The following is a 14,338-nucleotide window of genomic DNA, read 5'->3' on the forward strand; positions in this document are numbered from 1 at the left end:
TGATATGTGCAGGATTTGGTGACTATTTTTTACCCTCTCCTTGCTGCCACTAAGTTTCAAGCTGCCATCATCTCTTACATCAGTGTCCTTGCTGGCTTCTCTTTTTGTACCCTTGATCTTCTACAGTGAGAATACTCAATACAACCATCAGATTGACCGCATTAAAATAGAAGTCACATCAGGCCATCTTCCCATGGCTTCCATTTAACTCAGAGTAAAAGCCAAAGTCCTCCATAGCCTGCCAGATCTTGTGATTTGTATTGCCTTCATCTCTTTGCTCATTTTCTTCCACAAACCCTCTCTTTGTCTCCATTCCAACACACCAGCTTCCTTGTTTTCCTTGACTGTTGACCATCAGACTATCATGCATAATGCTTTTTAGGATGTAAACAACGTATGCCTGTTGGGTATATGTATATCTTTTTTTTTTTATTAGGAATCAAAATTAAATTTGTTGCAATAAGTATTCAGTAAGCAATCATGAGATAAGTAGGAGTAAGAATATGATAAGACACTTATGAAGCAAGACAAGTTATACATCATAGTCAGTGTGCGATTGGAGCCCTAGGAATCATAGTGGGCCCATTATAAGTCACATATGTATGAAAGGCTATTTATAGAAAAGTATTGTTGATTTCTGTTTAGTGATAACAGTTTACTGTTCTTTTACTCTGCACTGATAAAATACAGTAGACATTACTAAGTTGTTTTGCTCAAGATATACGGAGGATTTATTGAAATCCATGAGAGCCACAAAGATTATTAAAGGGTTGGAAAGTAAGACCTTTTGAGATAGGCTAAACCTAGACCAAAAACGGATACAGAATTGGCAGTGAAAAACCTGGGTACTGAAGTATAGGCTAATTTATTTTCATCTTCTCCAGGACTTCTAGGAGTTTGTTATACTAGTAGTTTTTGTTTGTTTGTTTTGTTTTTAATGTGGTATCTATAATTAATTGTTTCATGTTAAAATCTTAACAATTAAAATTTTTAGGGATAAATGTCTTTATGTTTAAAATATTTTTTTTTTTTTTTAAACGTTTATTTATTTTTGAGACAGAGAGAGACAGAGCATGTACGGGGGAGGGTCAGAGAGAGAGGAAAACACAGAATCTGAAACAGGCTCCAGGCTCTGAGTCATCAGCACAGAGCCCAACACGGGGCTTGAACTCACGAACCGCGAGATCATGACCTGAGCTGAAGTCGGATGCTTAACTGACTGAGCCACCCAGGCGCCACTTTATGTTTAGATCAATTTAGTGAATTGTATGATTTTCAAATTATGATTCAATATTAAAAAAAATTATTACTCTTAAAATGTTAGTGTATTTGACAAAGCTATTTTTGGAATAACCTGGTACATCATATTTTTGCAATTCTTGCTGTTTATCATTTTTTAGAAAATTCAATTTATTTGAAGGAACTTAAGCATGCCTGTTTTAAATCATTTAAACCTATTTTTGTTATGTAGGTCTTCCTGTGTTTTCAGAAAGTTGCTGCTGAAATCCTTGGAATCAAGTTAAACAAAGCAGAAATAGAACAGTCACAGGTGATTATATTTGAACTTTATATTTTTAAAAAACAATTTATTTCCTAAAAGGCATTAATTTTCATCACTGACTCCCTTCATAATTATGCATTCTATGTACATATCCCTAACAGCCTTAGGAATAAATTGTGTGTGTGAATCAGTGTTTATTGTGGAAGGTGGAAGATGTGAATAATTTTGCCAAATTATGATGCCCTTCAAACTCCATTTTGTCCTAAAGTTGAGATTAATATAATACAAATTTCATCAGTGATTAAATAATGGGTTAAGATGTTGATCATATTGTTTTATACTTCCTTATTTAAGTTCTTCCAGGATTACTGCACTGTAATATTTTTTGTGTTTCATATAAAATGCCAGAGATTTATCAAAGTTCAGTCTCAGCATTTACTCCATGTTTGCTTTGGTAAAACATTATGTTTTCTTTATGTCTCTGTTCTCCGTTCTTCTCTAAAACATCCCCCCCGTAAAGATATTAATTCTTGATGTTATTTTATCATTAATTTAATACACAGTTTAATGATGGTATTAATTATTGAGAATTTCTGAATTCTTTCACTATTTCTAGAAATTCTTAGACTAAGAAACAAATGCGAATACCAACAATCAAGCATTTAAAATACCACCATAATATTATGCAATTCACATGTTTGATAGAATGAAAAATCAGAGAAAGAGCCTATCATATAACATTAAGCTTTTGGTTTGCTGAGAAGGCAACAAATAAATTACATTTTTCCTCAATCCCCTCCGCTCTGTCCCCAACCCATACAGCTAAAAGGGTATAATTGTCCTTTTCCCTTTTTATATTTTTCTTTAATTCTTTCAGTGTTCTGTTTCTTATTTTTATGGTCACTCTGTGTGTGTGCGTGTGCGTGTGTGTGTGTGTGTGTGTGTTTTAAAACGGCAAATATCAATTGAAAATTGTCACGCTGATGTGGCTGTTTCTAGGATTTGATTATAATATTGAAACTGTGGAAATCTTTTATTTCTTAGCTTTCAAGACTTATTATGGTAAGGCACAGTGTTAAGATATTTTATGCCATGTAAATTGCTCTCAGACATATAAAAATAGCTACAGTTGACTCTTGAACAACACGGGAGCTAGGGGCACTGACATCACCCTCTGTAGAGTCGAAAATCCACGGGTAACTTTTGGTGTTCCCAAAACTTAACTACTAATAGCCTAGTGTTGATTGGAAGCCTTACTGATAACATAACCAGTTGATTTTCGTATGTTATATGTATTATATACTATATTCTTCGATAAAGTAAGCTAGAGAAAAGAAAATGTTTTTTAAGAAAATCATAAGAGGAAATACATTTATATTACTGTATTTATAAAAAAAAAAAATCCAGTATAAGTGGACTGGTGCATTTCAAACCCAAGGTCAACTGTGCTTGGCTTTGGCCCAGGAGGATGGCTACAAGAAAGAGCAATGACCATGACTTGCTTGATTGAACAGAACTTGGCAGACTCCAGAGCTCGAATGATTTCCTCTCCTTTTTAGCTCCTTTTTTTTTGTTCTGTTTTTAAAGTTTATTTATTTATTTTGAGAGAGAGAGCACACAAGCGAACACGTGTGCATACATGCACAAGTTGGGGAGGGGCAGAGAGGGAGGGAGAGAGAGAATCCCAAACAGGTTCTGCCCTGTCAGCGAGGAGCCTGATGTAGGGCTTGATCTCACGGACCATAAGATCATAACCTGAGCCGAGATCAAGAGTCAGATGCTTTACTGAGTGAGCCACCCAGGTGCCCCTAGCTTCTCTTTCTAAATGATGTTTGTCTCTGGTTAATTAGAGAGTCCATGAGTGATTATCATATTGATCATATAGATGTGGTATAGTGGTGGGTCTAAAGAAGATTTAAAGGAATTTAGTTTCTGCCTTAAGTGAAGAAAATTATGATCATGTACTAGGCATTGTGTTACCTCATTCAACCATCTTCTTAACTCCCTGGGGCAGGCAGTATTTCATCATTTTATGGGCAGGGTATGGAAACTGTTGAGATTGAGTAACTTGATTTCACTGACCTATGATTAGGCAGTGGTGGAGGCAGGATTTGAACTCAGGGTCATTTGAGAATGACGCTGCTCTATTGGAAGATTTGCTGGGCAGGTTGAAGTAGGAGGAAGAAAATGACGGAAAGAGAAGCTCGTATGGACAAGCTGAAAAGCTTAAGTTATATTTTAGAAGCAGAAGGGCAGTTTGGTTAAAATAAATGACCATTGCATTGTAGAGTGAAAGGGATTTGAAAAACGATTATGGAGATTTATGAATGCCAAGTGGATACATTTTATGTAACATGTAGATAGTAGGAAATCATGTTTTAAAGCTGGGAAATAAAATGAAAGCAGTTTTTAGGTAGGAGTAATCGAATGGCTGTGTGCACACACGTGTGTGTGAGTGTGCGTGTGTGTGAGAGTGTGTGTGGTTGGTAGGGAAAGAGATTGAAGCAAGGAGACTATACTGCCTTCATGTGATAAGGACCAGACTCAGAGAGGAAGGGAAATAATGGATGTAAGAGAGCAGAATCAACAGGGCTTGTGGATCGACTGGATGAAAGAGACAAGTCCAAGATTACTTTGCAATTTCCCTCCTAAGGGGATGGACAAAGGAGAGCCCTGGTGACTGGTGGGCCCTCCCTAGAGTGGAAGGTGTGCTGATACATCGCAGGCAGCCACTCCGGGAGAAAGTTCTCTGTACTGCCTCATCTTCACAACAGTGGTCAGTTTCAAGAAAAACTCCACAGATACGGACTAACTTGGGATGCTTTTGACGGTAAAATTTTAGGGAGGCTTTAAGGTTCTTAGCTCCCTCTCAGTCATCAGAGCCAGATAGCTACTATTTTGACGTTAGAGATGGATTTAACATCTAGGCATATTTTTTTAAAAAAAATTTAATGTTTATTTATTTTTGAGAGAGAGAGAGAGAGCGAGAGAGAGAGAGCCCATCCAAGTTGGGGAGGGGCAGAGAGAGCGGGAGACTCAAAATCCGAAGCAGGCTCCAGGCTCCGAGCTGCCAGCACAGAGCCCGACGTGGGGCTCGAACCCACGAACCGTGAGATCATGACCTGATCTGAAGTTGGATGCTTAACTGACTGAGCCACCCAGGCACCCCCTTTTTTTTAAAAAAAAATTTATTGTTTATTTTTGAGAGAGACAGAGCACAAGAGGGGGACACAGAATCTGAAGCAATCTAGGCATATTTTAACTGTGGAGGTATCCAGATGTGTAAATTACATGGCTCTCTATACTTCCTGTACACCTTGTAAACCTTGTTTGTTTAGTGCACCCTGTCATCTTGTTTATTATGTGACGACATTTAATTCAATCTTCAGTTTGTTGGTGGCGTTTACTTTGAATTCATTTCTTTGAGAAGCAATTCAAGTTACTAGAGCCCTCCTTTGTTGTGTTTGTCAGAATCCTTTGTGTAGGGAAGCCTCATTTTTCTTTCCTGAACCTGACGAATTTGGTGTCTTTGCCAATTAAATTACTGATTGCACAATGAATGTTTCTCAGTGGAAACATTTTTGAAAGTTTATTTTTTAAAAAGAGATTTCTAAGAACCTTACTTGTAAGCCAGCCAGCTGTGGTGAGCCCAGAGTTCTTTCTTTCTTTCTTTTTTTTTTTTTTTTAATTGAAATTTATTTGGTATATAACATTGGATAAACTTAAGGTGTATGACACATTAATTTGATACATTTACATATTGTAATATGGTTGCAGTTGTAGTGATAATTAGCACCTCTGTCACATTACATCATTATCCTTTCTTTTTAGTAGTTGGAATAATTAAGTTCTAGTGTCTTAACAAGTCTCATGATTATAATACAATACTGTTGTCTATCCTCAAGGTACTATGCGTTTCATCTCTAGAGTCTATTTACTACTTGTTGAAAGTTTGTACCCTTAAACGACATCTCTTTGGTCCTCCCCATCTCCTATCCCCTGGCAACTGCCATTTTATTCTCTGTTTTCACACGTTGACTTTTTAAAATTTCACACATAAGTGATACCACACAGTGCTCGTCTGGCTGACATCTCTCATTTAGCCTAATGAGTTCAAAAGGATATCCATGTTGTTGCAAATGACAGAATGTCTTCCTTTTTCGTGGCTTAATAACACTCCATTATATATATTTTCACTACATTTTTTTTTTTTATCCATTCATCTATTGATGGACACTTGGGTTGTTTGAGTATCTTGGGCTATTGTAAATAATGTTGCAATGAACATGGGGATGCATATACCTTTTCAAATTAGTGTTTTTCTTTGGCTAAATACCCCGAAGTGGGATTACTAACTCATATATATGGTGGTTCTGTTTTTAATTTTGGGGGGAACTGCCATACTGTCTTTCATAGTGGCTGTACCAATATACGTTCCCACCAATACTGCAGAAGGGTTCCTACTTCTCCACATCCTCACCAACATTTATCTCTTTCTTCTTAATGATGGCCATTCTAACTGGTGAGTGAGAGAGAAGGAGAGAGAGAGAGAGAGAGAGGGGTGGGGCATGGAGGCAAGGCAGGGTGGGAGAGCCCATGTACACTTGTTTTCTGTGTTTTTTATGCCATTTGAAGGATACCTGAGGGAATTTAGTATAACATTTGATAGTGTTTTGTATTATTTTATGGAGAAGGAGCTGGATGGTAGACTCACCAGACACATGGGAATTGATACTTTAGTAATTGAGTTTGTGACATAGGTATTTATAATCAGATTAGAGTCTTAGTTCCATTCAGTGATTATGTAAAGAGATTCTGCTATTTTAGTTCTAACCTGCATTGTTCCTCTCAGGAAGTTCTAGAAAACAAGTTACCAGCACGTTTTGCAAGCTTTGCAAGGAAGGGAAAAGGGAAAAGGGAGGAAAGAAAGGGCACACAGTTCATTAATACAGCAGAAACTGTTTGATGGCCTCCTTCATGCCAGGGACCACAGCAGCGTCTGGGGATACAGAGAGAAATGCATTAAAGTCCTTGTCCTCAAGGAGCTCCCAGAATCAGCGGGGACAGACAGCTATTTAGACACTTAATGTGCACTCTGGATGCCTTTTCCACAATCCCTGATTTAAGCAATAGCTGCATTTGTATCTTTTATCTGTTCTCCGCCCTGCCCCACCCCTCCCCTCAACTCTTCTCCTGTAGCATCCTATAAAAGTTAGGACTAGTTGTTAACAGATGTCCTCATTTCCCATGATGCTTAAGTTTTTGGTTTGTTTGTTTACAAAGTAGTCAGACCTTTAGGGGAAAGAACGAATTTCCAATTGCTGTTCTCTAAAACGTACAGCATTTAGCTTTTCAGAAATCCATCAGATCATCTAAGAAGAAAATACATCGTCCTGTGTCTTCCTTCTTTCAGTCTGAATTGCAAGGAGGCCTTGCCATATATACTTGGTGTTATGAGTTCTTAATACATTTTTAAGCCTTGACATTTTTCACTTGCCAGTTAATAAACTGTTGTATTTCTGTTTGGTTCGAACTTGGTAAGCATTAGTTTCTTTAAAACAAAAATTTCTCTCATGTCTGAGATACTAAACTTGCTAAAAATATATGTATTCCTTATGTCCCCTCTGAGTATTTTCATACTATATATGAACTTACCTAGTATAGGACCTGGTATGTGGTAGGCATGCTCAAGACTTAACTAAAGTCAGCACATGACTGTACGACTCAAGCACTGTTTGACCTCTGGTCCTAGGGTCCCTCTCTTCAGCTGTATCTGAAAACTGATCTTCCTTAAGGAGCCATGAGGAACATAGATTCTTCTTAACCTACACGTTAATCTTTATAAATTTTTTCAGCCTGTTCACAAAAACTGCACGGGGATTCTTTTCTTACCCTGAACATCCTTGTCTTCCTTGTGAAACGTATTTACTCACTTTGTACATACTACTCTGATTCTCGGATACTGAACATTGCTTCATGGATCTCCATATCATATCCCATGTTTTTCGTTCTCTCCTCACCTTTTAAAGTTACTTTCTCGTATGGTGTCCAGATCTAAAGGTGGGACTTTAGAGACCATGTAGATAAACCTCGTGTTTTATAGACCAGGAGGTTGCGAGCACCAAAGCGGTAAAGTAACTTTCACCCAAAGTAATGAAAGCTACTGGCAGCATCTGATGGCACATTGTACGGAAGAAAAAGAAGAGTAGTTTCCCTTGAGTTCCTGCGGTGTGCAAAATACTGTGCTTTAAAAAAACGCAATATCCATGCTTTAAATGGTACTCTACAATTTTGTTCCACTTTGAGCGTTTATCCATCATGATGTTCTTTAATATTTTACGTACCTGTGTTCCATGCTAGACTCTTAGGCATCTCAAAAGCAGAGATTATATATTATTTATCTGAATGTCTTCGATATCTAGAATAGTGATTGGCTTTGAATGAGTGATAGTGACAGGTGTTTTAGCCTTCAGGGGATGTTTACTCCACATCCTGAACATGACAGACTACGAGTTTTACCATAGTAAATGTGTTGCTGCTGTCTGGATTAGGACACAATTACAGAATTGGCCAAATTTATCTTTAGTGTCTTCCCACGAGTCTATCTACTCCTTACACCGTATGGCCCCAGCTCCTGGGTTGCTTTCTTGCTTGCCCTCTACATAGCTACAAGTTCGTTTTCAGTATCCACTCATAAATACACTTCGACAAATAAGGGTTAAGCTGGTGTTCTTTCCCCTTAGGGCCACTTCTTTATTTTGACTCCATTGATTAATAGCAGAGAATAATAGCAGAGTGTACTTTGTGGCTCCACAAGTAGAAGTTGATGTTTTGTAGGTAACATTTTCTCTGAAAACATCACTGAGTGGCTTGTAAACAAGCTGACTACTATGAAATCACCTACCATGAAGTTTACTGCATGGAAGTTATGTTTTTCTCCTCATAGAAAGCAAAGTTTTGAATCTGCAGAGCCTTGGTCTAACTTCCAGTTCAGAAACTTCGTATAAAGCTTTATGTCGGACAGCCAATGCCTCCGAGAAAGATATTGCCTTGTTAGTTCTCCGTTAATTTGATGAAAATTAATGGTGAAAATCCAATTCATTTATGTTAGTCAATACTTCAACCAAAATGTCTTGACCACAGGTCAGTAACCTGGTTGTGTTTATAGGATAGGTTTTAAACAACATTGCAGAGGATTAATGAGTTGCTTACTGATTATGAAAATCCCTTTTCTTTATTGTAACCCATAGTTTGGCCTGAAACGGTTAGGTTTGAGGAGGTCAGATAATGGTGTTCAACGTTAATACCTCATGTGGCAGTTGGTAATGCTTCTGTTGATAGCATCAGGCCAAATGCCTAGTAAATCACGAGTCTTGTCCAGAAGTTAATGCTGCTTGCTAGAGAACTGGAGCGGAGCCCATCCAAGGCTAATATACCAGAGCACCCTCTTTGTTTGCTTTCAGTTGTTTGTCCACAGTCTCTAGAAATGTCGTCACAAACAGCTGCCCAGATTAACGTGCTTTTCAATATGTGTTAATAGATACTATTATGAAGAGAGTTCTTCTGAAATCAGGTATTTGAAATCATAAAACAACAGAGGATAATTTCAAGTCTACCACACTCGAGGGGATGTTTATCATACCTGCTTGTGATACGTTCTCTTCTTATCTTCAGGGTCATAGCGATCCAAACCGAGCAAACTAGTTGTGCTTTTTCATTCAACCAAACACTTAGATATTTGAAACAACAGCTCTTGGGCTTAAATATTGTATGTCAGGAGTTTTTTTTTTTAAATGATAGAAAAGTATGCTTTGCAGCTTGTTTACTTCTATATGGAATTTGGAAGCGTGAAGGTAAGGGTTGTGTGGGATGAGGGAATGAGCCTCAAAATTAAATCTTTGACAAGGAATAGACATTATTAAATGTAAAGATCGTGACCCATGGCTTCCTCGGATTTATGCATCCTCTCCCCACCTTCAGAGAAAATTAATTACTCCTTCCCCTGTGTTCCCACAGCGTAGTATAAGTCCACTAGTAGAGCACTTATCTTGTATGGCAATTAGCTGTGTACGTGTTTCTCTGCCCATTAAGTCCAGAGCTCCTTGTGAACAGAGCCTGTGACCTCCCCCACGCATTCCCAGTACAGGATGACTGGCACAAAGAGGGGTCTTCAGTAATGTCGAAGGAGATGGAATTAAGTACTTTCACTGCGCTTAAGCATAGAAAAGCCCTGTAATTCCTTGTTGTCCTCTGAAATTCTGGGCACTACGTATATTATGTGTAACTGTGACACCAAAAATAGAGCTCACAGCCCGTCTGGGAGGGTCAGTAGCCATGTCTATTTCAATAACTAAATAGAGTTGCAAAGAATTACGTTTCCTGGGTCTTTGTTCATTTTCTTTCCTTTTATATGCATATATTCTGCTGTTTCTTTTGTGACGTGTTGAAAGTTATGTGTGTATTTCTTTTTCTTCTTTGATGCCCCCTTCTATTATCGTCATTGAACATACTTTCCATTTTTTTTTCCTTCTTTCTTTCTGTCTTTCTTTCTGTCTTTCTTTCTGTCTTTCTGTCTTTCTTCCTCATCTTGTTTGTATCGTACGGAATTGGCAGCATATTGTCAGGGCAGAAATAGTGAAGTACCCGGAAGAAGATAATCAACGTACCAACTCTGCTCAGAGTAGAATCTGTTCAGTACAGTAGTGCAGGTATTAATGGGCAAATGATTGCAACTTGGGGGAGGAGGGCGGGAGAACCAGTGGTTGCTATCTTGTTCTTTATTCTGAAGTTCAAATGATTATTGTACATTATTGGGAATTAATATTGTGTGAGTCCTGTTTTAGAACTTTGGAAAACTGATTCTTTGCCAGGAGACCGACAAATTAAACAAGGAATTGGAACAAATTAAAATAACATTTCGGTTACTTTCAAACATATTTGTCTTTATAGTTGTGTTTATTGCATGTGCAGTGAAGTGGAGAATTGAGACAGTTATTTCATTATTCACTCCTTCCCATTTTTCCTGAAGTAGCATGGTAATCAAAAGAGTATTTTTAAAATTTGCCTTGAATTACCTTTCTTTGTCTGCTCGTGTGTGCAGACTTAGTAATAGAGTTGAGAACAGTAAAGGAGCTGTTTTAATTTAAATTATTACTTAGGGCATAATTGCTAAATTCATCATTGAAGATATTCCTTGAAGTGTGGGTTAGAGGGATGGAAAGAAGAGTTAAAAGTGTCTTTTGGTTGAAATTATTTTAAAAACACGAATCTGAGGTAATCTTCTAAATTTTTCTTTCTGTATTTTGTTAGAAACATTATTCATAACCCAATAGTGAGCTCTTTGGAAGTAAGTTAGGGATTTGGGAGGAAAGTTTTAAAAATTGGGCTGCTCAAAACATTTCTCCTTTATATGTGACTCCTATTTAACATTTACACATTTTCTTACTAACTCACAAATTGCTGCAAACATTCTAAAAAAGTTACGGCTGGAAATAATGGTCTATTTAAATATTAATAAATAATGACTTTTTTACTTCGAAATTATGAGGTCTTACCTATGAATTAAAATATGCTGAATGATTAATTTTAATTCTTTTGCCTTAAATTATAAGGCATGTTGATTTGTCAATTTTTTATTAGACTTTTGGTGACCTCAAGTTAGCGTCATGAAACTGGGGAAGACTCGGCAAGGGAATTAATATTCCATCCTTAAAAAACAAAAAACAAAAACCCACATCCCTCTCTCCCCACCGTCTGAGCTCTACATGAGTTTGTTCTCTGATTGATTCTTCTAATATCCGCTCCGGCTTCATTTATGATGTCTGTCATCAGGAGTTCACCAGAGTTCAGAAAATAAAAATATACTTTAAGGAGCTCTTTCTAAATGGTCTGATGTCCTGATAATGACTCTGTTTTCTTTTATGACAGAGAGTGGTGAAGGCAGATATTGTAAACTACAACCAGGAGCCCATGTCAAGAACTGTTAACCCTCCTAGGAGCTCTATGTGTGCAGTTCAGTGAGCACAGCTTGCTTTTGTCCCGTAGTCCTGGCTGCCCCTCGCCTCTGTGTGGGCCCGGCGCCTCTGGAAGCTTGTGTTCTCCGTGGCCATCTCTGTTGTTCAGTTAACGCTTTCCTCTCAGCTCCCTCAGTCACCCGCAGGCCGCTCCCTGGCCCGGACGGAATTCCACTTCTGGACAGCACACTTGGAATCCGAAATGGCCCTTCTCTGGACTTAGACGGCTTCACTGGAAAAGAATAACGTTGGTCCTCTTTACGTTCTCCCTTCTCTCTCACCTGATGTAAACTTTTTTAGACAAATCTGAAAACTCCACGAGTCTTGGTCAGCAGCCAGGATTTGGCCACGGCACGGTTTCATTCTCTTCTCTGAACTCCTACCTGGCAAAGTACGCGTCAGACTGCAAACATTTAAACAAGTAACGTATTTTATCTACAGATACTTCAGAAGGCATTCTTTTGCTATCTCTTGTGAGTGAAAATATCTAAAGTTGTATCCACCTGAAAATGCTTGAAATAAAGCTCTAATAGATCTATTTTTTTTCATTTTTTAAAAAAAGGCCTAAATGGTTTCTATAGTAGCTATAGTTTACAGAGTAGTGAGTATTTGATATTGTATTTTTATTACTGTATCATGCTCATGCTATATTGTGTACTACTCAGGTTAGATGGCTTTGTGAATTTGGAGAACTGTCCAGCTGGTGCTGCACGCGGACGTGGTCCGGCGACCGTGCAAGAGCCCCCCCCCCCCCCAGGACGTGTCACGACTGCTGTTGGATCGTTGTGGGTCGGACTGTCCCTGATGTTCAGACGTTCTTCTGCAAATAAACTCATTCCAGTTACTTTTCGTGGGGGTGTTTTCCTTCTGCCGTTTGCCTTGTAGTGACAGTAAACGGTGTGTTCGGGTACTGGATGAGCGATCACGTCGCGTTTCCTAAGCGTTCGGTCACTTCGAATTGTTAGGTTGTTCTGTTGGACGGATTCGGGTCCAGACCCTGCAGCCTGGCAACGTCAGGGGCTCCACCCTCCACCCGTCTGCCTTTCCTCCCGCCGCCGGCCCGTGCCCTGCCCGCCTGCGCACAGGCCGAGCGCGGGCTTGCTCCTGTGTGCTTCTGGAGGCTCTGCCCTCCCGTCTTGAGGTCCAGGTCCCTCTGCCTGGCCTCCCTCCTGCTCCAGATGTCTGCCTCCTGCCAGCCGGCCTCAGGCACTGTGAGGGCCTGGCTCTGTTTCTCTCAGGCCCGGTTGTGTGGTGTTTTTCGTACTGAGGCACGCTGTCTGGCGTAGTGCGTGCTTCGTATTCGCCACCCGGAGACAGGCACGGATGCCGCCCCGCCACGAAGCTGGCCCTCGTCTGCATGGCCCACATTCCGCATGAGCGCCTCTTGGATGGCCGTTCCCCCTTCCCACCTTGAATCACAGTCACTTGCATCCTTGTGTTTTACTGCTTACGAAGCCATGAGCCTGTGGAAGGACAGTCCAGGTCTGTCCCGGGAGTGTCTAGCGGGGGGGGGGGGGGGGGGGGGGCCCTCTCTCGGGGGAGACTTACTGCCACAAGTACGTGCAGAAGTCTTGGACACCTAATTTTACAGCTGTAAGGGATTTTAGAAAACTTGTTCTTTCGTATCCTGTGTGGTTGAGGACATTGAAGTTTGGAGAGAAGAAGGAGCTTTCCCAGAGGTCATGGAATCAAAGCTAGACCCGATAGGAAACCTTCTGTCTCGAGGCCAGGGTGACCCTTTCTCAAGAGTGATTTGAAGTTGAAGAAATTTAAAAAAATCGTGACTTCTGTAGTCCTCAGGCAACAAGTCCACGCTTTCTCAACGGTGGTTTCCTTGTTTTTTATTTTCTAGCAATTAAGCAGCCTTTTCAGCCTTGCAAGGCAATAAGCCCTTCAAGGTATTTCATTTTATCCTTCCCTTCAGCCTCTCCTACCATTTTGGCCAGGCTTCGACGGAGACTGTATTCTCCCTGTGTTCCTCAGGAGAATAGAAGTTTGAATAAAAGAGAGCTCAACTCTCAAGGATCTTACAATCTAATAGGAGAAATGTTTGTTGTTGCTGCTGTTGTAAAAGCTGTGATTAAATCTACTATTAAACTAAACTTGCCCAAGACGGTACGTTCAGCAGGAGATGAAGCCATGCTCCTGCCGTCATTTCGTGTTGTTTTTACGTCTGTGTGAAAACTGGAAGATTTTTCACAGTTTTTTTCCCCCTAATCCAATTACTGCAGCACTAAAAGGTATGACTTGAAAAATATATATGATTGTACAAGCTGAGTGCTGCACGCATTCTAGCAAAGGCAGAGAGAAGTTACGAAAGGTCTGTGATCACACCAAAGCACTTTAGTTGTATGTTTATAAAGTTAGAGCACTGAAGGGGACTGAGCCGGGGCAGGAGGGAGAATGGTCTTTGTAGGGTTCGCTTTGTCCTGGACATTTTCAGGCACTTGTCACATGAGCTATTTTTTTTTTTTTAATTTTTTTCTCACATCAGTCTGCAACATGAGTATCATTGCCCTCATTTTACACACGAGGGCCCCAAAGCTGAGAGGGAGTGGTTATAACCAATTCCCTCCTTGAGTACATGGTAGAGCCAGGATCCGCACAAACCATTTCTGAGACGGGATGGACAAGGCTGGGTACTGATTTTGGCTGCCTTCCATTCGTGCAGATCACAAAGCTGATCTCCTTGTGGGGAGTTGACCCGGCCTGAGTGTCTTGAGAAGTAGTGATGTCCACCGCTGGTCCCTCCACCTTTGCACACCGACCACCTAGACCACTAGTGTCTAAAGAGGCTGGTGGCAGTTAAGTTTGCCCTCTGATC

General features: G+C 39.9%; 1 protein-coding gene across 9 annotated transcripts in view; it reads left to right on the forward strand.

Annotated features, from left to right (window-relative positions):
• The window catches only part of RAB28 (RAB28, member RAS oncogene family), a 113,940-nt gene that overhangs the window by 73,068 nt on the left and 26,534 nt on the right, over nt 1-14,338 (forward strand). For 2 of the 9 annotated variants that reach the window (XM_053217565.1, XM_053217566.1), the window contains exon 6: nt 1,472-1,549. In XM_053217565.1, the coding sequence (XP_053073540.1) occupies nt 1,472-1,549 (78 nt within the window). Of the gene's footprint in view, nt 1-1,471; nt 1,550-10,114; nt 10,210-11,428; nt 12,359-13,438; nt 13,619-14,338 lie in introns of those variants that run through there. The other 7 variants (XR_008296416.1, XM_027037324.2, XM_027037240.2 and 4 more) reach the window with 7 other exon arrangements.

This window comes from Acinonyx jubatus, chromosome B1 (assembly GCF_027475565.1).
Source record: "Acinonyx jubatus isolate Ajub_Pintada_27869175 chromosome B1, VMU_Ajub_asm_v1.0, whole genome shotgun sequence".
Lineage (NCBI taxonomy): Eukaryota > Metazoa > Chordata > Mammalia > Carnivora > Felidae > Acinonyx > Acinonyx jubatus.